The 22,622-nt window shown below is 40.7% G+C and overlaps 1 protein-coding gene across 2 annotated transcripts in view; it reads right to left on the bottom strand.

Moving 5' to 3' along the window:
- The window catches only part of ZC3H12C (zinc finger CCCH-type containing 12C), a 44,446-nt gene extending 22,405 nt beyond the window's left edge, over positions 1-22,041 (bottom strand). Inside the window, exons 1-2 of one of the 2 annotated variants that reach the window (XM_066175803.1) lie at positions 21,787-22,041; positions 1,712-2,478 (exon numbers count right to left, since the gene is read on the bottom strand). In XM_066175803.1, the coding sequence (XP_066031900.1) occupies positions 1,712-2,406 (695 nt within the window). In that variant the 5' untranslated portion in view covers positions 2,407-2,478; positions 21,787-22,041. Of the gene's footprint in view, positions 1-1,711; positions 2,564-21,786 lie in introns of those variants that run through there. The other variant, XM_066175804.1, reaches the window with a different exon arrangement.
- Between the last annotated feature and the right edge of the window lie 581 nt (positions 22,042-22,622).

The following is a 22,622-nucleotide window of genomic DNA, read 5'->3' as shown; positions in this document are numbered from 1 at the left end:
ATTTTGAGAAAATGTTGCTTAAACATAAAATAATGAAACTTTCTTACAATAAGGGCATTCAAACACTGGCCCAGAGAATATGTTGAGTCTCCATCTCTGTAGAGACATTTAAAACCCAACTGGACACGGCCTTGAAATGATGTGGCTCTGTGTAGGGATCTCCAAAGGCACCTTCCAAATGGAATGATTCTGTGATTACGTTTGGTAGAAAACAAGTAAAGACCTGTTAATTTGATTCTTGGATACAGAACAACCATTCTATTAATAGATTTAATTAGTTCTAAGGCTCTGCAGCATGCATCACATATATTCATAGCTGGTTCATTTAGTGCAGGTGGTCAAGAAAGTAAATCGAACATAGGAAGGCAGATCCTAAATATTTATGCTAATAGCTGAATAAACATTAAGGAAAAATGACAGATCTGGAGCTAATTTTGCAATGTGTTCAGTACAGTTTGTAGGAGAAGTTGAACCTATGTCCACCCACCGAGTCTGAACCATGCTAACTAGCTAACACCCAACAATTCTGGATTTATGTGGCGTACAATAAAAACCACTTTAGAAGTCTCTGGATAACTTCTTGGTTGAGTGCCACAATCATGTTTGTTCAACAGGACATGCCTCCTCTACAGCTCAAGTTGAACTAAGAGAAAAGGAATGACATATCCAGCAGGAAGAACTCACAGGAATATACCATATTAAAAAAGTAATATCCCTGCCTTAAGTGCTAACTACTTAAAAAAATCCAAAACCCATCACATTGGCATAAATAAGAGGTATATTTAAATTTAATTTTAAAAAGCTTCATTTAAAGGGAATTGACTTAATTAGAAGCTAAAAAAAAGTCCAAGGGAAGTGCCCAGAAAAGTCTTGCATTAACTTTTATTTCTAAGCTAATGAAAACTACATCAAGTTGTCAGAAAACTAAAACTGGCCTCCTAAACCTTGCTCTTAGCAATCAGATAATCCTTATGACTTACTGAAACAGTTACCAATCAATTGATCATTTAATCATTTATACTGCCATAAAAACCTAATCTCTCAGCATGTCTCACTGCCATTTCCTTCTCTCTTTAATCACCGATGAAGCATTAACCTCTCGACTTCAGAGGCAAATTTCTTGTTATGCACCCAAATGTCAGGATCAGTGAATGCTGTAGGTAAATGTGCTATCCATGGCATGTAAGTGAAAGACATCTTTCACACACTAATCTCAACAACTATTGGCAATAAGACCTAACTCCAAAACGGAAAACTACGACCAATGTTATGGACAGATCAGTTCCCACAGATTAGCTGACTAAGAAGTATCCATTAAGCTGCCTAATTCTATATCACTATTTTATAATCTTAAGGAATCTTACATATGCTGTAACTTTCTGTATGTAACATCATCCAGCAATTGCCTGTAGCAATGGTGACTACCAAAAATTAAGGACTAGAGTGGGAATGAGGAGGAGAGATTTGACATCTGCCTACAAAGGGAGATTGGCACTAACCTCTAGTTGTTCTAACAGTGAGTAGTACACCACTGAAGTCCTACAGACCTGCCTGGTTACAGTATCAGCACACTGTGTGGTTGACAAAGACACTTACAAGAGACCCTGCATACAGTATGAGGCAGTCACACCAAAAATCACTGCTTGAACTGACCGGCAAGACCCTTCTGTTCCCATTTAAATAGAAAAGCAAAACCTTCATGGTCACATACCTCATTGCAACATTGCTGCCATCAATAACTATTGGCCTCAGGTTGTCTCCATCCTCTGTCACATCCTCCTGCAGTGGAGACTCTGACCTCTGAGACTCTATGGAAGACGCTTCGCGCATTACACTAGTGTTAGCATTAGTTACAGTCTGATCAGTCTCAGTTTTATTCCCAAGTTTGACAAGTTCTCCCAAAATATCATTTATTAAAGCATCAGTACCAAGTTTATTTAGTACAAGTTGAACCTGCTCTTCAGAGTAACCCAACTTAAGTGCAAACTCCAGTTTGGTTTGATATTCTTTCACCACATCAGGAGGCTTTTTGACTTCCTTAGGTACTATCTGAGCCTCTTCTATCCTAAAGTCTTGCAAGATTTCATTTCTTTTTAATATATGAGGCTCTAAGCAAGGAGATCGGCACAACTGTCGGTGAGTCTTAGGCAATAAATGTGACTCCGATGCAGAATTATTCAGTCTCTCTGAATCATTATCAGAATTTGTGCTTTCTTCAGAGTCACAGCTGGAGCTTCCAGAAGTCTCTTCAGATGCCTCCTTTTCTCTGTCTTCTTTCCTAGAATTAACCTTATCCATCGTTGGCTTCTCCGCCATTGACCAAGGTACAATTGCATTTATCTGTGTGCCAGTGCTCCCCACATAAAGGTGGCCTAAGTCATGCCCCAGATGATCCTTCAAGCCCATGAAGCTGCTGCATGTACTTGACTCCACTTTGCTGTTTTTCTTGTATTCCTGAATATAAAGTGTTCCGTATTCCTAAAGAGAAAACAAAAAACGTTGCAACTGGTTACACGCATTACTTGTTTTCCACTTTCTTGCTCCTTCCTCAGAACTGCATTTATTCTCTTGCAGCAGAGAAATCAAACTTTTTTCTTTTTTAAAACATGGAAAGCTTTTTGTGGGAAAAACTCTTCCCAAGGAATATCTATAGCTAAGTGAGTAAATAACTAACCATCTGTCTTCTGAATGTATCAAATGTTTGTACTTACACACTTCTAGAAATGAATTTATGAAAGAATACAAAACCAAAGACTCCAAGTTTACCTACTGTAATACAGAGACAGGAGAACAGGCATTTTTAAAAAGCAATGAGATATTTTTTCTAGCATAAGGTTACGTTGTAACAGTAAAAAAGAGTGACTATAAAATACATTAGAAAAGGTTTACAAACTAAATACCTTACGGTATTTAACAGAAAGAAAGAAATTAGTGTCGTGCTAGATTCTCTGGCTTATTAGTAACAGAAAACATGATTAAATAAAAACTTATTGGCCCTGAAAGACACTATCAGTTCAACTGAATACACTCAAAGTATTTCTGAATTCCCTTATAAAGTGATAATTAAATCAAGAAAGACTAATTGCTCTCAACAGAGTGTTGTATTACTCACACATACAGCATTTAGGGACATGGATTGATCTAACGGCCAATAAAGCCAATGGAAGTCTTTGCACTAATTCCAATAAGCCATTCATCAAGCCAACAAGGCAACAAAATTAAAAGCTGATTTCAGCTCCTGCACTAGATTTGTGCAAGCCTTTTGATAAATCAAAACTATACATGTATAGATACGAGCCATTTAGGAAGAATGGAAGAAAAGAAGTTGCAGTTTTCTGGACTTCATATACTTGCTGCATTGAATTTTCTTGAGGAATTTTGCATAGCAGTAATTATATGGAAGTCAGCTACCCATTTCATCACAAACATTACTTCAACAACCTACACTGAAAGGCAGATTGGTACCACTTTGCCTTAGTTTGTTCTTTTAAATCTTTGGATTTAAATAGGAATCTTTGCTAACTGCTTCAATAAAGAAAACAGAACATAAATTATTACTCATAAAATAAAAATGGGCCATATGGACCAATTGTACTGCAAGGTTACCATGAAAAAGAAGAATTTAAATTAAGGAAAGACTATGAAACAAAGAGTTCTTTCAGACTTCCATCTTGTAAGGCAGAATATAAAGCAAGATATAGAGACAAAGGACTTCACTTGAACTTTAAATTTCTGTCAGCAAATTTATTAACACTCCCCTTACAGGTGAGCATTTAAGATTGACGCAGTATTTTTAAAATACAGTGTACTTTCCTCTTCTTGTGATGAAGATTTGAGAATGTGCACCAGAGAAATTCATCCAGGCTTAAGATTAGAGAGAATCAAACAAATAATCCAATCCATGGTTCAGCAGAAGTAGATTCTATAGGCAGGGAGTGCCAAGACATCACCATTGTGGTAGAGCATTCTGGTAATGGGGCACAAAATCTTACTTTACCTAAACATTTCCAGTTAACATAAACAAATCTTATCTATCATCAGTGCTTTCATCTCCAACATCTTAATCCCAGCAAGACTGATAGGGAAGAAAACAAAGTTTTATTTAGGTCTTATCTTGCTAGAAGGCAGTAGGGCTGTAATTCTCAGGCAGTGTATTAATGAATATTGCCTTCTACTAAAGCAAAGCTTTAGGATTTCAAGCAACCCACAGATTAAACCCAACAAGAATTTAGGAAATGGACCTTTTCACATGGTGATTTATTAACCAAGATAATACACTTGATACCACAGAAGTAGTAACAAATCACAATATTCCAATAAAAAGATACAGTTAAAAAACCAACACTGTGGCCTTCACAGAACTGACACACACACACACACACACACACACACACACACACACACACAAATTAAAACAAATCGCAAACAAGCAGCCCCTATTGGAAGCCAGGCTGCTTAGCAACCAGCCTCTAGTTGCTAGGATGCGCTCCTTTAACATACCATCATGAATACTAGCACAGCCAAAGAATAATTTGGTATGAACAAAAGCCCATGAAAGAGAGCGGGACTTAAGTGCGTCTGGTTTCCCCTCGGAGAACAATGCAGCTGCCAAACCAATCTGGAAGCCCCGACATCATTGTTCCACCAACCCCACAATCTGCTCTGACTCGAGGAAGTCTAGTTAATGGGCAATACTTTTAAGCTGGACTGAAAAGTTGAGCTGGCTCATGTACCGCTGCTGCAGAATACAGGGAGATAATGGGTCACTGCCTAAATCCGTGTACTGTGAAATGTCATTTTAGTATTGAACTAAAAGTGAAGGGAGGGGTTTTTTGGAAGGGGGGAGGGGAAGAAGAGTATGTATACTAACACCATCAAATACCAAAAGCCTGAAGTGCATAGATTAGAAAGAGGATTTTTTTCTGTTTTTACTGTTAGTTAAAATAATACTTAAGTCATCCTCCAATCACTTCTTTCTTGAAGTTTAAGTGCTTTACAGCAACTACAGTCATAACACCCTCCAGTGGGATTCAAAGAAGTCACTAGCATATGAATGTGTCTGAAGATCAGGCATTATATGAAACGTATTTTAGATGATTTGCACATCAACTGCATATGAAAAATGACCGCAGCCTGAGCTTGGTCCATTGTTAGGAATATATACATAATCAGCCTCTCATCTATCTGGTTTAATTCACCTGTCAATCTCCATCATGCTCCAATATATAATTGCTTGTTTTGCAAAGAACACTACTGTTTTTCAGAAACTATTTAAAGAAGTTCATAATGAAAGCAGCAGCTTTAACATCTCCCACAGATAATATATGGTCATTACACTATTGCTTTAAAAGGGTAGTTAAAATTGTATTCGTACTGTAAATCCAAAGCGAAATATTTCTGAAACAGTTTTGCATAAGCAGTACACTATTCCTGGCATTTGGCCTAAACCCTGCATGTAAATAGTATTTATTTTCCAACATATTTTTACAATGCCTGGGAACTCTGTATATTGTACTTGTGGTCACTAGCATGTCTTAGAAACATAACACTTTGGAGCTCCCATCATGATGTCCTTTATGAGATTCATTGACTAGAACCATGAAAATCAGATGTCACTGTTGAATGCTGCTGATTATTTTGTCTTGGTTTGGTTAGTGACGAGCAACATGCCAGGCAGTCAATTTGAATGAATTTGTATTCCAAATAAAAACTAGTGTACCTATTTACAGGACAATGAAGCTCATGAAAACCAGAAAAAGTCACATTTATCTAAGGAACATCATCAGCTAAGAACTCCTTTATTTACAAGGAGCTTTTATCACACACATTTGTATTTAAAGTGTGCTGACAGATAACAATGCAATATAGCTAAGAAAAGCATCTACTACGAATTCTGACTCAAATGAGAGATAAACAAACAAAAAAAAATCATCAAAAAAATTCCATTCATTAAAGTCTACACCTTTTGGTTACGCTCACCACAGCTCAGTAAAAGAGTTTGTATTTATGAAAACGTTAATAAAATGGGTAACTCCCAATTCAGACATACCTATGATAACAAAAGTTTTAAACTATGTAGTATCTCTCACACTGTGTTCACCGTTACAGGCTTATGTACTGTACATACATTTATCAAGCATAAACATAATAATCCAGACGAGTACTTCAGAAGTATAATCTTTCACCATTTCTTAGAAGTTGCCACTATTTCCCACTAACCATTAACAACAATCAGCCCATCGGTTCACCTCCATACAAAACAGAAATATTTCTCAAAGGGATGTGGGCAACTAGATCACCTAATCTTCTACTGTGTATTCAGAATATTTTCCACTTACAGTTGAGCACCAAAGAAGTAATTTAATGCAAATTTAGTTCACAGAGGAAAATAACAGAGTAAAGTAGTGTCGTGTGGCAGAGTATAACAGAAAATGTGTATTCTCAAAAGACCATCAACAAGTTTCTGAAGATACACTCTACAAGGAAACAGCTCAACATGTTTTCACACAGGTAGACTTTTTCAAAATCTTCGAAACACAAAATGGAAAATATTGAAATCATTTTGTTGAAACACTCACTGCTTGTCACAAACAGAAGAGCAGAGTTGATCAGAAAGAAAAAGAACGTATCCGTTATCCAAATGATAAAGATACTGCAACAATGCAAATAAAATAATGAATATGTAATAAATACCTACTGCCGTAGTTTCTATGTATTTAATTACCATTGTATTTGAGCGAGTGCTGTTGTCTGCATCATTCTATCCAACAAAGGAGGGATGTCCCATTGAACAGATTGGTTAATGCTCTGGGGCAACAGATGTCTACTGGAACTGCAGGAGACCAGCAACTGGTGGCCTGCCCATCTTCTGAAAACTTTCAATAGACTCATGCATATGTTCACACAATAGGGCATGTGGTAGAAATGCAAACCTCTTTTTAACCCTTTTATATGCTCTCTTTCCCTCTCAACTGATATATGAAGGTCTTTGTTTTGGACTTTTTTTCTTTTTTTTTTACAGGATCCTTGGAATACGGGCTCATGGAGTACACAGTGTTTGCTCTTCAGCCTAATATCTGAACTCAAAACATAAAACAAAACAGATTAGAAACTTAATAAAAACAACTGGGCTAGATCTGATACACTGATAACTGATTTTCAAAACTCAAAACCTTTGACTGTAACACATTCCTATCTGAGAGCACCCCAATGCTCAATCTTACACTACAGTATCTTCCGATAGCCCATAATGGAGCTCTTCCTATTTCCACAAACACGGTAAATTTCACCCATGGTGTGGTATAATGGAAAAGGTGTCTAATTTTGTTTTTCTTTAAGAGCTTTTTCTAATAGTCACAATTTAAGTAACAGCTTATTTGCAAAAAAAGGGTAAATACCTGCAACTTAAAAGTTGAAACCTCTCCTTCTCTCCAGTGGGCTAGAGAATTCATTCTGTTGATGCCTACTGCCTACCATTTCTTAATTCTGGGAAAAGCACCATTACTGATGCCTTTGAAAGTTCCCTAATAGAATGCACTGTGTGAGATCAACGCTCTTTAATATACTTAATCTTAGCACATAACTGTTTTTCTTTCCCTCTTTTTCCAAGAGACACCCAAAGCGTGCAAACCTCAGCCAACACGCAGGCTAGCTCGTTGTCCAAACGCAAACTGATAACGCTGCAGCACCAGAAAGGTGAACCATCCCGTTTGTGCAGAGAGAAGCCCCTCTATACTTACGTTGGCTGGAAAACACACAGACATTGGTTTCTCGTAGCTGTTCCAGAAGCAACTCCTTAACACGATTTCAGCTGCAGACTTCAGGCAAGCAAGCAGAACAATGAATGGACGAACAGATGGACCCGCGATGTCTTTGCTTAACCTACTACTGAGCGGCCGCGGAGCCAATCACGGCCCGCAGAGCTCACAATTAGTTGGCTGGGCAGATGCAAGGCAACCTCCCCACCCTGCATCAGGTTCGGAGGTTTCTAAGATAAGCAAGTTGATGTCATTCTCAGGGTCTGCCCCGGGCAGCATGTGTATTAACGAGGGGTGTGCAGCAACAATAGGCCATACAAAAGAGACTAGCAGGCAGCTGCTGTATGAGAGCCAGAGTCATTAGGGAGCAGGCTGCCAACAAGAAACACCTGGCTTGGGCAGACTTCAGCTTCTCCTCATTGTTTCTAATTCATGAAACAAAGAAAAGAATTATTTTTTAAGTAGTAAAAATTGTGAGTTTCTATTAAAATACATCAGTATGAAGGAATATAACCCCTTCTATTATGGAAACAAAAAGTTCTTTGTCAGGAAAAATATTAAAGAAAAATAAATCTATCAGGAGCTATTGTAGTCCTCTTTTCTTGTTAGCAAAATTAATCATAGTGGTATAAAGCACAAGGGGGTATGAAAAGAGCCCACACTAAACACCAAAATGTATTCAGAAACTGCTTTCTGAATTTTCTGACACTTTTCTACATTAGTCAATAATTGTGACAAACAAACTCGCATTTACACACAACTCCAAGAGTACTTGTGGGCAATTACAATGAAGGGGGTCAAAGTGCTTAAACTAAAACCACACAAAATTAATATATGGAATAATGGATATTTTTAAGCAATTGAAACATTAGAGCACTTGATAGAAAGGAACTACGAACCATTCTTTTGTTCTGCAGTCCCTTATATTTGTTTGCAACAGAATTTCTTTCCTATTTTATTTTTTCACAGATCTGTTCTAGATGCCAAGATCTTTCCATCTCTTCTTGATGACAGAATATCTGAACAGAAGTCTGGAGCTAGGCTATAGCCAACTCTTTACTGTTTTTATTTTCAATTGAAGTAATCCACATAGAAACACAAACTCCAGTCCATATCTCACCTCGCTGCCCAGCATTTCCATTGCCCAACACAGATGTTTAGCAGCATAATCGTGGCAAGGTTTGATGCTCGATAAAAAAAGGTGGTGCACTGTGGAGTTTCATATAAGAATTTACCACTGCTGATAACTTCAGCTGAAGACAGGTCAACACACAGAAGGAAGGGATTCTGCACTTGCAAATGTTCATCTGAATGACTACTAGAAAAGTGCATTTACTGAACATCCAGCATCATTACATGACTAAAAGCAATAATGAGAACCAGAGGGAGCTGTCATCCTCTGCTTGAGAGGACAGGCAAACTGCTGGGAAATATCGACTGTGATTTAACAGAAGAATGAGAATAGGTTTGTTAGAACTGTTTTGAGTAACTTTCTAAGCTTTATGTGGATATTAAAGCAATTCAACAGAGTAAATGAAATTACATACTGTCACGTTATTACACTGATGCACTTATCTGGTGCCCAGATACTAAACTTCAAAGAAGAAACCCCAACTGTAGTTTCTCTGCACTGTCCATTAAACACTCCTGGAAAACAACTACGTACACCACAATTTTGGAGCTTTCAAGTCGGAGGCAGGAGGAGACTCCACACTAATTTCTGCCACTGTGAACACAAAGACTGAGAGAAAGCTACCCACGAGCACAGTGGGACGCCTGATCCCCAGCACTGGATTAAGCCTCTTTGCAAACAGGGAATAAAAGCAGTGATCTGAAAAAGCTAATCAGTCCCTGCTGTGGTATTTAGACTACCTCACTTGCCGGTATTGGATAACGTTAAGCATATTAAAACTTCTGTAGGCAAAATTGGAAGCCAGTCCACTTCACCCATGCCCAAGAACCGCACTTAAATGTAAGCAGGATCACTTGGCTAGTCATTTGTTATCCCCCTGATTAGAGCCAGGCATTTCTTTTGCAATTCAGAGATGCTTGCTTTGCAGAGACACACATGATGCCCTTTATATACACCTACAACAGAGAACTCCGTGGCAGAGAAGTGTTGTACTTATGGCTCTACAAGCACAACTAGTGCAAGTGTATTACACAGCTTAGAAAACTGCCTTAAAAATAATCCTGTAAGAAGTTCCCTTGCAAAGACCTGCTCCCTCTACGTCTGCTACAGTAACAATAAGAATACCACCCTATTTTGTGTACCTCCCAGCTCCCCACACACCAAGCACATGTCTGCAGGGAACCAGGGATAAACTTCAGTTGCAGATTAAAGTTCATGCAAACACCATGCTGCAGCACTACGACCAAAATGAGAATAGATGCAATCTGAAGACTTACATTATATTGTTAAATTTACAGATAATATTCTAGCAAGCTATAGCTGTGTGAATTAAGAAGACATTTTCTAATTCTATCTTGTGCACAACATCAGTTACTTAAACCAGCTGCCTTCCTCTGGAATCATCTTCTCAGCTCTTCCCTAAAAGAAGTTGGGTTGTTCAAGGTTCACAAGATGTCAGATCATCCTATTAAATCGTGCCTGTGATGACAGAAAAGCATTCATACTAAGGTTTATCAAGTACATGAAGCTTCCTTGTGGGAATGAGCTCACCAAAGACACCTTATTAAGAAGAAGTGGGGCTCTGCCATCACATCTGTGAAAGGCTCTAAGTGCATCACCAGAAAGTAGAAAGGTACACAGCACAAAAGGACAAAGCAAGTTCTATTTCTTGTGCTAAAACCTCCAAATGCAATAACAACTTCAACAGCTTCCTATTGCAATACACAAAATACAAAGAGGTAGTAAATTAAATCCAGACACAGCAAATGTAGCAGCTCCTTCAAATTTCTGGTCTTGCAGGACGAGTAAGCGATAAAAACCTGTATTTGTGGCTGCTAGGTATGGGACATTCTGTACAGTGCTTGTTAGGTCCTTAGTGCCACTTGATTAAACAGCAGGCCAGCACAAAATCCTGAAATGCCTGGAGGTGAAGGGCTTGGAGACTCCACAGTGGAAGGAGATTTCAGAATGGCACACTGGAAGGGGATGGGATGCTGCAGAGAGACACAACCAGGGGGTCTCTTGGTTTGGCAAGGGGTGGGAAGGAGAGTATCCCCTTTATCCCCCCAAAACACTGACCAGTGTGGTGTAAAAAGCATGCATGGAAGGACCAGAGAGACCATCGGGGGGAGAGCTGGAGCAGCTGGGAAATTCAGACAGCAGAGGCTGAAGATATTACGGAAGAACTACTGTAAGGCAGAAAACCCCTAAACCCACCACTCCCCCTGCCAAGCTACTAGCTCCAGCCAAATCTTGTTGTTTCAAACACATTGAAAACAAAGCCTTACTTAAAAAGAAATTATTTTATGCAAACATACAAAATGGTCATTCTGTAACTCCAATGGTATTATTGTAGCAACTAGAAAGACAATTTGTCGCATTAACGTGTTTAATTATCTTTTATTTTATAGAACTTTGTGCTAAGCCTCTTGTAATAAATGATGCCTTTGCAAGAACACACTGCACAAGTTAAATCAATCACATACCACTGCATTTATGAAATAGAAATTAAAGTTATAGGCTAGAGACAAAACTCAGCCCCCCCAAAAAAGTAAAAACCCTATGTTTACTGTTGGACTTGGGAGCTGCAAGGGAGATGCTCATCTTTAAAATTACAAGGTGGCAATATACAAAAAAAATATTCTTTTCAAGTTATATGAAGAGATAGACTATCTTAAGTAGAACACTTGAAAGACGTTCACCTGATTTTGAGGAGTGGTAAGTGGTGCTATAGACTGGATCTGCTCACAGACAAAACCAGACAAAAAACCACCACTCTACAGCCATACAAAGGACAAAGGAGTGAATTAAATAACCCATAAAGAGTGCCTAGGATTCAGAAAAAGAACTGATATTATGATAAAGATGAGTAATGTTTGGCCTAGAGAATAATTAACCATTCAAAACCACCATATTTTAAAATAAGGTTCAACTGTATTTTCAAATGCAGTGCATTTGCTCAGTAGAAAAATATGCACTTTCAAATGCATTAAAACAAAGTGGTGAAGAGTTCTTTCACTCTCCGAAAAAAAGACTCATCTCTCTCTAGTTATCCTTAAAATTAAAAAAGCAGAGATGCGTTTTCCAGCAGGATGTCATCTTAAAAGAAGGTCAGAATGTCTACAGTTTCTGGTAAAATCCCACTGAATCATCAGTACACTGGCAGCATGCAAGACTTGAGCAAACCACTAGAACATTTATCAGGATGACCTCTGAGATTTTGAAGAGAAGCAGAAATTCCCAAATTTTATCATAAGTAGTGATTACTTTTTTTGCTAACCACAGCTGGAACAGATCCAGTCTTTGCTCTTCTGTTGGTAGACAAAGGCAATGACCATGAGCTGTTCAACACAACGTGACAAGGCACCCACTTACAGCTGCACAGTTTGCTTACATGAGGAGCCCAACAGGCTTGAGGCACACCAGTCAACTACACAGAAAGCATAAAGCAGCATTCTGTGTCACCAAAAAATGCTGGAGTCACCCCTCACTACCACACTGAGATGTAGCACCTGAAATGAAACACGTTTTCTCAAGCAGGTTTTAATTTTAAAAGTAAATAGTTTTGATCATGTGACAAAAAGACCAACTCTGCTATGTTTACCTAAGACGATGATGAAAAAGTCATTGCCCCAGTACTGTAACTTAGAGATATTCATTGTAGGCATGGATTCCTAAGCTGTGTTCCTTTCACAGCATCACAGAATCACTGAATTTGGAAGAGACCTCTGTAGGACATCAGGTCCAACTCCCCTGCTCCAGCAGGGCCATCAAGAGCCAGCTGCTGGGCCCTGTCTAGACAGCATCTGAATGTCTCCAAGAACGGACACTCCACAACTCCCTGGGCAGCTGCGAGTGCTTGGTCATCCCCACAGTAAAAGTGCATTTCCTAATGTTCAGAAGGAATAGTCGGTGCCCACAGCTTCTGGTCCTGTCCATGGGCACCACTGAAAAGAGGCTGGCTCTGTCTGCTTTGCACACACCCTTCAGGTATTTACACATCGATAAGAAACCCACAAGCCTTCTCTTCTCCAGGCAGAACTTCCCTCCTTAAGGAGATGCTCCAGTCCCTTCATCATCTTTCTGGCCTTTTATTAGACTCACTTCAGTAACTCCAGGTCTCTCGTCTACTGGAGGGCTCAGATTTATCTCACCAGTGCCAAGCAGTGGGGAAGGATCACCTCCTCTGCCCTGCTACACCACTCCTCCTGACACAACCAGGCCATTGCTGGCTGCCTCCAGCACAACAACATACAGCAGGCTCAAGCATTTCCTCATCTTTAAGGGGATGCTACAACTCAAATGTGGTTAAACCCCAGCACAAATATACAAGCCACTGTAAGTACACTTGCACAAGCACACCAGGGTATGCACACAGATGGACTGTCACAGAAGTCTTGTTCCTGAGGGCAGTAAGTCACATGGCCAGAAATTCTTGGGGAGGTTTTGGGGAATTGACATGAAGTTCTACTGGAAAGTATTCAGGGGTTTACAAGCCAGAAAGCACTGAAACCCCCTTCTACACTCCAAGGTGGCTGTTGGGCAACTGTTCCCATCAACACCATCTCATAAACTCCAAGCGTGAAATGCACTGTCCATTTCTGCAACAAATGGGGGAACAGTGCTTACCTTAAGACTGTAACTGTTTAATTTATTTTTTAATTTTATTATTTTTGAATTTAAGCAGACACTGAGATACAAAGCATTCTAGGGGGAAAAAAAAGTTTCCACCAATATATGCATTGGATTCGATCCCCTCCCACTTCCAGAAAGAGTCACGTTGTGTGAATGCTTTCTGAGCATGAAAATTTGAACTGTCTAATTAACTTTCCCTGTGACAATACTGGGCGGCCAGACAATGCCTACAACTGTACAAAGTATATACCATCGTGCTCAGCAAAGTCCTTTTATTCAAATTTGTTCTGTCAGAAGAAAATCCTCTAACAAAACTAACACGGTTATGTGAAAAAAAAAAGTATTCTCTTCATTTAAATACACTTAACTAGTCAACTTAATATCTTTTATCTGTGCCACAGACTATTGTTAAGAGTTTGAAAGGTTCGTCAGAGGAAAATAGGCCTCTCAAACTGTCCAGAGACATGGCCAGGTTGTGTTTCAGGCCATGTTGCTGGCAATAGAGCCCCATAATCTCCAGGGTTCCTGGACACAGTTCAAGGTGTTGGTTGGACTCTGTGTCGCCCTAAATGGCTTCACAGTGTTATGCTTATTTGAGACACAATTCCTATGCCTGTACCACACGGCTGCAGTTGTCTTTTTGGCCTGGAGCCTTCTCCGAGAGAGCTGCCAGCAGCAGATTTTCTGCACAACTTTCAGCCTTGCCATTTACTCTCTACTGGGATGAAAGAGTCAGAGAACATGTAAAGTACAATTTTTAACTCGAATTTAAAAGTAAGACAGAGATGATCATGTGGTTTGTGGAGACACACTTAGTACATAACTGCTTCTTACTTTCTGAGGAAGCTTTTAATACACCCGATGTGGCAACAATAGCCAGATCTTACACAAAGTGGGTTACTGTAGCTGCAAATCAAAGTTCCAAATGAACTTGGATTCTTGGAATGAAAGAAAATAGCTGCACAGAAGTCTATCTTATTATCTGTCATTTAAGTATAGCTTTTCTTCTGAATTAATGCATTCCTGAACTCAGGAAAGACCATCAGAAAGTCTCTGCACTGAGCTACATACAGGCTTTGAAATCCTAGTATTTTGCACATTAATAAAACAGCTTGCTCACATTTAATAACCTAATACATCAGAAAGAGACAAACCACGTTCATGATTTTACATAATTCTTCCAGCTATTTGAAGTCTAATAGTCATTCTGAGCTCAGAAGTCTGCAGCTTTTTAAGTAGTAATTAATTTTGCTGACCAAATTTTCTTGTATTTAATTGAAAAGCCAGCTAGATTTTAGACCTGTGAATTCATGCACACATTTCTTTAACAAGGCTAACATTTTGAGCCCTTCTGAGCCCCCAGTGCTCATACTTTGCTCTTCAGAGTCCTTGTCATGAAGTTAGATCTGATAAAGACATGCAAATGGGAATACTTCATTCAGAACTATGGTGATGCTATTAACATTTAGTATTAAATAATTTAGTTTAAAAGGAATCTCTGGAGGTCAACTAGTCCAACAAAACCCCATTTAATATAGGGTCAGCTACAGTAGGTTGCTCTGTGTCTATTCCAAGTCAATTTTTGAGCATTTCCAAGGCTGGAGACTCCACAACTTATCCAAACACCTGCCCTAGTCTGTACGTATTCTCATGGGGACATTTTTCTTCATCTTCAGCCTGAATTTCTCACTAGACCTTGCCAACTCCAGCCTCTTGTCCTTTTGCTACATGCCTCCAAATAGGGTACTTTGTCTTCTCCAAACAAGTTACAGAGCTGAAAATGGCCGTAAGATCCCCCTTAGTCTTTTCTTAAATGAGGCTGAACAAACTCAGCTCTCCCAGTGTCTCTCCCTGTTACACAATGTACTCCAGCCCTCTCATCAACATGGTAGCCATCCACTAGAGTGGTCCCTGTAAGGCAGTGTCTTCTCCTGTCCTTTAGAGACCAAAACCGGACTCAGTGCTCCAAATACAATCTCACCAGTGCCAAAAGGAAGTAAATGATCACTCCACTTGGCCTGATGGTGATCATCTTGCTAATATGCCCTATTTAGCCTTATTATCTATTACTGCAACATCATCTTAAACTTATCAAGGAATGAGGCCTTACTTTCCACAAAAGGATCTCATGTCAGCAGATGAACTAAACCCTATTTACAATGCCCACTGGAGGCATCTGTTTTCAGCCTGCCCACTACAAAAGTTTTTTTGTCAGAGACCTCAGAGGCAAAATGATGAGTGCATTCAAGCTGCAGATGAGCAATTCAAACTGCTCACAGAAATAGCAACAAAGATCAACTTTAAGATGATGATGGTTATTTCACACTAATGAGTTTGCTTATCTGAGGTCTCTCCTGCAACATATGTATATATCAAAAGCAAACTGATTTGTGACATACTAATGCCCAAAATTTATCAAGGCATTCCATGCGAATTATAGAGTGCTACCACAGCCTCATAAAACTTTGGAGCAGCCAGTTTTATGAACAAATCAGATGGCAGACTTTCACCAAATACTGAACAAAACATTAGGGAGAGACCATGCACTGTACCAACACCATTAAAATTTCAAAGAACAATTATTCTCACGTCTGAAAAAAAATGGCTGCATAATTTCACAATGCAAACACACACTGAATCTCTGTGAGATCCGTAGTTTAGCTTCTCGTAAATTACCAGGCAAGATTGGTTTACCAAGTTTCACTTTTAAGCAATGCTCAATTCAGAGAAGACGGCAAAGGGCTCACACAAAAGTCGTGACTTTGAATGGGTCCTGGCAGTAAGGTCAAGCTCCAGGAAGTGGGCGCTACCTAAACACATCTAGCCACACAGTCTTTTGCAGAGACCAGATGAAAGTCCCATCAATGTATGCACAACACCAGATGTTATTTTCTCCCACAGAACAGCTACAGTAAGAAGCTATAAAAGACAAGTGAACAAGTAGCTGGGGAAACAGCAGCTGAAGCAGAAAACTCTAATTTTAATCTCTCACCAGAAAGCATGGGCTGTAGCTCAACAACTTCAAGAAACCCAGATTGTAATCCCAACAGTGACAGTTCCAGAAACTCTAATAAGTCCAGCTCACAGGTCAGCAAGGATGGCAAAAGCCTAGTTGGCAGCCCAGCAAGAATGGCAGTACAAACTCCAGAAGCAGCTGCTACAGAGACTTGTGAACCCATGTGCACAGCCCTGGGCACTTGTACATCACAGTCCTTCCCTAGCCAGAACAAACAATTTCCAGAGATGTAGTTGGCATTTCAAATAGCATGTATTGGAATTATTGCTGAAAGAAAAATCACCTGAGGTTTCCAAATTAGTTGAACGTTTTATGGTGGAAAAGCCTTATGAGATGCTGCTGCAATCTATGAAGCTCTAAGGCTCTCCACTAAGATAAAGTTGAGATCTCTATGAAAGTGTTTATGGCACTTCTTATAAGAAAGACATCTCTCATCAAGAATGAGGCCATGCATTGAATCTGGAAAGATCAGATAACTCACCAATTCAAGTATTAGCTTTACAGGTGACAAAGGATTGAAGAGACCTGTTGAAAGTCAAGGCACCAACTATAATGGGAACTATGAGAGCAGAGAGATGAAGAATGAGATACCAGCTACTTATGCTATTAGTTTAAAGAACAAAAGTAGACTAGGAAAGTAGCTTCTGCTAAAGGAAGTGCAATCTATGCCTTCTCCAGAAAATCTCTGCCAAACCACCAAATTTCATTAATCCTAAGATAAAACATCTAAGTCACACCAACACTGAAATTTTCAGTTCAACACAAAACTACAAAGCCTCATGAGACTGATTCATTGATTTCACAACTTAGCACATTACTTTTTCCAGCTCATAGGGGATCATGGCTCACACAAATGGTCATTTAGGAATTATCACGTGAGTTTCACAAGCAGTAAAGGGCTCAAGGATTTTAATCTTTACGATGCTCCCCAGACTCTGAGCCTTACCTACTCACAGCAAGCAAAATGCTTTTCAGCTATTTGCAATATCCTGTGTCACATTTACTGAACACCTCCAGCTTCACTGATTCTCCAACCTTTGGCACTCCTCTGCAACTTTCAACCACCTCCCAACACATTCCTTTCATACCAAAAGAAATTACTCTATTTCTTCCATTGGGAGGATTAATAACATCCATTAAACTTTTCTGCACTCCCATCCACTGAATGTCTTGCCCCTCCCTCCTCTCTACCCACTCTTTTCTCAAAATACCAACTTCTCATAAAGTAAAATCCTTCCTCCTGAATAAAGCTTTAGTTTCCTCATTATTCACCCTGAAGAAAACTGTAATTTTAAGAAAGAATACATTTTAAATACTTTGTATAATACTGAAGAAATTTTATGCAAAAGAACAGCTTTGTCCTGAAAGAATTTAGAAACAAATCACCTTGGTCTAAAACAGAGGTATTGGGAGCTACATTTATTCTACACAGAGAAGGTTTCGACATTTAAAGGACAGCAGAATGTGGGATGGTCTAGCATTCTATCCTGTATCCGTCTACCCATACACAAACATGTAGATATAAATAGATAAACACTCAATCTCCCAGGGAGGAGGATGATGTATGTCAAATTTTAAAGTGTTACATAGGTATCATAAATGAAGCCAATATAACCTTAAAACAGTCAAGCCGACAGGAGAGGTAGTCTGGGGCACGCTGTGACATAAGGCTGGAAGAATGCTGAATCTCAAAGGTGCAGAGGGTGAGCTACGTTAGTCCCCAGGGGAAACTTTGAAAACGTCTCGTCTGGACTCTTCGATTCGGGAGAGCAGAGGTGTGAGTCTTAAAACTGAGGTATGCTTAGAAAGCATTCTCATTCTGCAGCTATGACTCAAGAATGAATGGAGCTTGAGTTTACCGAAGTGCAAAAGTAATTCCTTAATGGGTAGTAGAACATCCTGAAAGAATGTGAAAGTCAGTGTCAAATGTCAAGCCCAGCACTTCGTGCTAAGCTAAACACAACTTGGACTTTTGGTAGTGCAAAGCTAAGCTTTTTATGTAAGACATATGATCTAACCTGAAGTAATCAATCCTGATAGCTAAAAGAGAAATGCCTGGTTCATCTAAGCAGAAAGTCCCAAGGTTACAAAAAATCTCTGTCAATTTCCACTCACCACTGAACAGCTTGGTAAGGAACACGGTTTTTGACAGAGCCTCAAGCTGTTACACAAAAACATTTAAAGATGAAGAGCTTTTCAATGAAAAATCTCCTCTAGCTCTGGAGAGAGCGGCCTATTCCACAAGACATACAGAGGAAAAAACACAGACAGCGAGAAAAAAAAAAATTAAAAAAAAAGAAGAAAAAGGAGTGGGGGAGAGGGGAGGGAAGAGGGAGTGAAATGCCTCATAACTCTACCAGAAAGGCAATTATGAACAGATTACAATTGATTTTCTATCTATTTTCTAACTGAAAATAACTACAGTTTGAGGCCAGGAAGTAAGAAAAATGACTCTGATTCTTATTACACCATCTCACCTCTGCTTTTTTTATAGTCTACTTTTAACATATAATTTAGCAATTAAAATGAAATGTCAATTCTTTCAAGCATAAAAATATGGGCCTGTTCAACTAATAGGTTTCTTGATTCAAACATATGGTAGAAGTAGTACATTCATTGTAAATATTTAGCAAGCTTGGAGACATGAGGCATTTTACACATAACTATACATGATAAGAGATATAAAGCATCGCTCTGTAACTTCCATCCAAGGACAGAAACACTTCAGTCTCTTCATAGAAACAACTCACTGCAGTCTTTGTACAACATCTGTTTCTTACAGTAGCTCAGGCACAGTTTTCAGTACCCCACGTCAAAAAATGAAGGGTAATCACCTCTATCATCAGGCCATTGGCTAGCTCCCATGGCAACAAACACTTTGGAAATGACTGAATGATGAAATACCCCTTGAATAACTTAGAAAAACTCTTATCTATGACTACCTAGCTACATGTGGAACACTGTTTCAGAGAACAGCAAAAGCAGCAGAATACTATTTACAGAAGAGGAAAAGCAGAAGTTTTACATCACACATTTTCTAGCCTTCCTCCTAGTTACTATAAACCTCTCTCCCTCTTTTTTACTACTGTTACTCCCTCTGGAGCATTTAAATTTTTAATAATTATTTAAAATACAGATTATGAAGAGATTGATCACTGGAGGCTGAGGCTACCAAAATCCAGACTATGATCTGTTTTAATTAAAAAATAACGGACAACCGGGGGGAAAAAAAAAAAAAAAGAAACAGACTCTTTAGTTCTCAAGGGCAGATTTTTTTAAATAACTGGTTCAAAATAGAAGTTACTGAGACGATGTAGAAAATACCAAACAAGATTTTATGACTGCTGTAATGAAAAAAGTCAAACTAAATCACACATCTCTTTTCTACCAAATGGAGTAGCTTAGCTGTAGCCATTTCTGAGGACAACAAAAACTGACCTGAGCCAAACAAGTTCCTCATTTTACTTCACACTGACTTTGAATTGCTTTTTCTCCAGCTTGCTTAAAGAGTACTTTCAACTGCATGTAGCATTTAAAAGACCTCACAAAATAAAATTTCGTAAGGTTTTTTGACTTACCTATGTAAAACTGAACAGTAAATATATAGTCAAAATATTTAGGTTTCATCAAATATCTAACTGCATCGCCAATCTTTTCAAACCTCACTAACTGCAAGCCTAGTTTTCTTCAAAAATATCAACAGCTCCAGAACACCAACACTGTTTTTAAATGTTGGTACAACCTAGAGAAGCAGGCAGTGAAATCACTACAGCAGTGATGTTTAGCACAGCAGTCAGCATGAAATGCACAGTCTGCACAGATGAGTCAAGTCTGGATAATCCATTCATGCTCTGTCAGGTTGAGAGTATGGGGTTTGTTTTTAAATTGCATACCTTCAACAAACTCCACTTCTCCACATTCACATTTTAAGACAATATTTTTAATGCATGTTTTGATTTGCAGACATGTAAAAATACTGCTAGTGGAGTTCTGTCTATCAGGATCTCATAAATAATAACTGCTTTTTAAAAGTCTTGCAAATGGTAATGGTAATTGCAGCTCCACAGGTTGACTGCTGCCCAGAAGTCTGGTGTAGTAATAAAGATGTAATAATCATGATAAGATTTGTAGAGAGATGAAATATTTCAAATTGGTTCAACTACATCCATTAGGAAAAAACAAAAAGTAAGTTTTTGAATTTTCAATAGTAAGTGGTCTAATTAATAAAGAAAGAAGGGGGAGCAGGGAGAGAGGAAACAGAAATTTTTCCCCCTAATTCACTAAAATAGTTGCAAATGTGTTTTACACAGACATAATGAATTCTCTTTAAAATGCCAACATGCTTCAGTTCAGATTCATTCATGACAGATTACACTCTGTTGAAGTGTAGTATCACCCTGGAGCACTGCCAGTTAGAAAATTCAGTTCACTAAGATATATCTAATATAATCCTTGAAGAAGTCTTATTGTCAGCTCGCTGGCTTGCTATACAGGCAAATGCTACATGGTAAGGAGACAGTGGAAGAGGAAGTACCCTGCCAGTTTGAAAACCCAGACATACTTGAATGGTTTATTTTCCTTCCAGATCAAAAGACTGTGCTACTGCTATCTTAAGTACGTTGTTAATTGCATAACCCTAAGAGCCGCAATTATGAGTTATGTCTCCGCTTTGCAAACACAGATCAAGAGGACAAGACACAGTAAACATGACATTTCAATACATCTGTTGTTCAAGAAATGTGGTCTGCCGCTCAGCGGGATGGATTTACTTCGCCCAGTTTTTGGCAACACCATCGCTTAAGGGCTATTTGGCCCTGTCAGACCAGAGCCAGGCACGGGAGCGAGACAGGACCAGGTCCGGCTGAAGAAGGTGCTGCACAAGCACAGCCCGGCGGAGTTTCCTCCCCCGGGCATTAAAAAATAGCGTCACCGCTCCACAAATACAACCCTACATGCCCGGCGCTTCTCAGACATGCCTGCAGAATTACACCCCAGACACACAGGTGATTGAAAATTAATTTTTAGGAGAAATTAGGACTCAGAAGCCACAGCCAGATCTGAGAATGGTGAAACCAACACTTATTACGGTTCGGTTAAGTAGAGCAAGGCAAATTATGCAGCCTGTCTCCTCACACAAAGCAGAGGGAATAAATCTACGCTTTCGTCACAGAATTATTAAAAACAAAACATCCACAGAAACAACCCCGAAAGTTAGAGGCAGAGGAACGGCAGGGAAGGTAGAGTACCTGAAACAAGTTTTAAATTCCTTGCCAGGCTCCCGGCGCGCGCGGGCACGCGTGTCCCCCGGGGCAGCCGCAGCTCCGGCACTGCCGCGGGCGGGGCGCGGCGCGGCGCGGCGGGCGGGCCAGCCCGGCGCTGCCGAGGGGGCACGGCCGCCCCCGCCGCCTCGGCCCGCGGCTCCCGCCGGGCTCGGCGGTGAACGGCTCCGGGAAAACTTTCCGGAGGGACGGGGCCTGCCGTGACGAGCGGCGACCCCGCCGGCCCCTCGGGGCAGAGGGCCGGGGCTGTCTCCTCCCTCACCGGGAAGCGCCACCGCGCCGCGGCCTCCGCCGCCCGGGCGACCTCCACCGGGCGACCTCGGGGAGGCGCCGGGGGCAGGGCCGGCGCGTGTGTCAACACGGGACCGCGACGCCGGCCCGGCCCCGGCGATGGGCGGCGCCGGAGCGGGAGCGCGGCGGCCGCGGCCCGGCGCTCCGCAGCCGCCATCGCCGGGGCCCGCCCGGGGCCGCCCAGCCCCCGCGGCCTCGCAGTGGCCCACCTGCAGCCAGCCGCCGCTGCGGGCGGGAGAACGGCCGCAAGGTCGCCTTCACCTCGCCCGCCGCGGCGGCGGCGTCTCCCGCATCCCCGCGGTGCTGCGGGCGGCGCTCCGCGGGGCCACGCCGGGCCGCCCTCGCCCCTTCCCGCCCGGGGGCACCTGGCCGGGGCGCCACGAAATCCGGCGGGGGAACCGCCCGGCCCGGCCTCGGCAGCGGCTGTGGGCAAGCCGAGGGACGCCCCCCGCGCCATGGGTTCCCACCGTGAATTCCCGAAGGTTGACGCGGTGCCCCCCTCCCGAAACGCC

The sequence above is a fragment of the Chamaea fasciata genome, unplaced genomic scaffold, assembly GCF_029207755.1.
Source record: "Chamaea fasciata isolate MVZ Bird 193981 ecotype frontalis unplaced genomic scaffold, bChaFas1.0.hap1 SCAF_2, whole genome shotgun sequence".
Lineage (NCBI taxonomy): Eukaryota > Metazoa > Chordata > Aves > Passeriformes > Sylviidae > Chamaea > Chamaea fasciata.
Note: the sequence above shows the minus strand (reverse complement) of the source record. Positions and strands in the feature narration are given on the sequence as shown.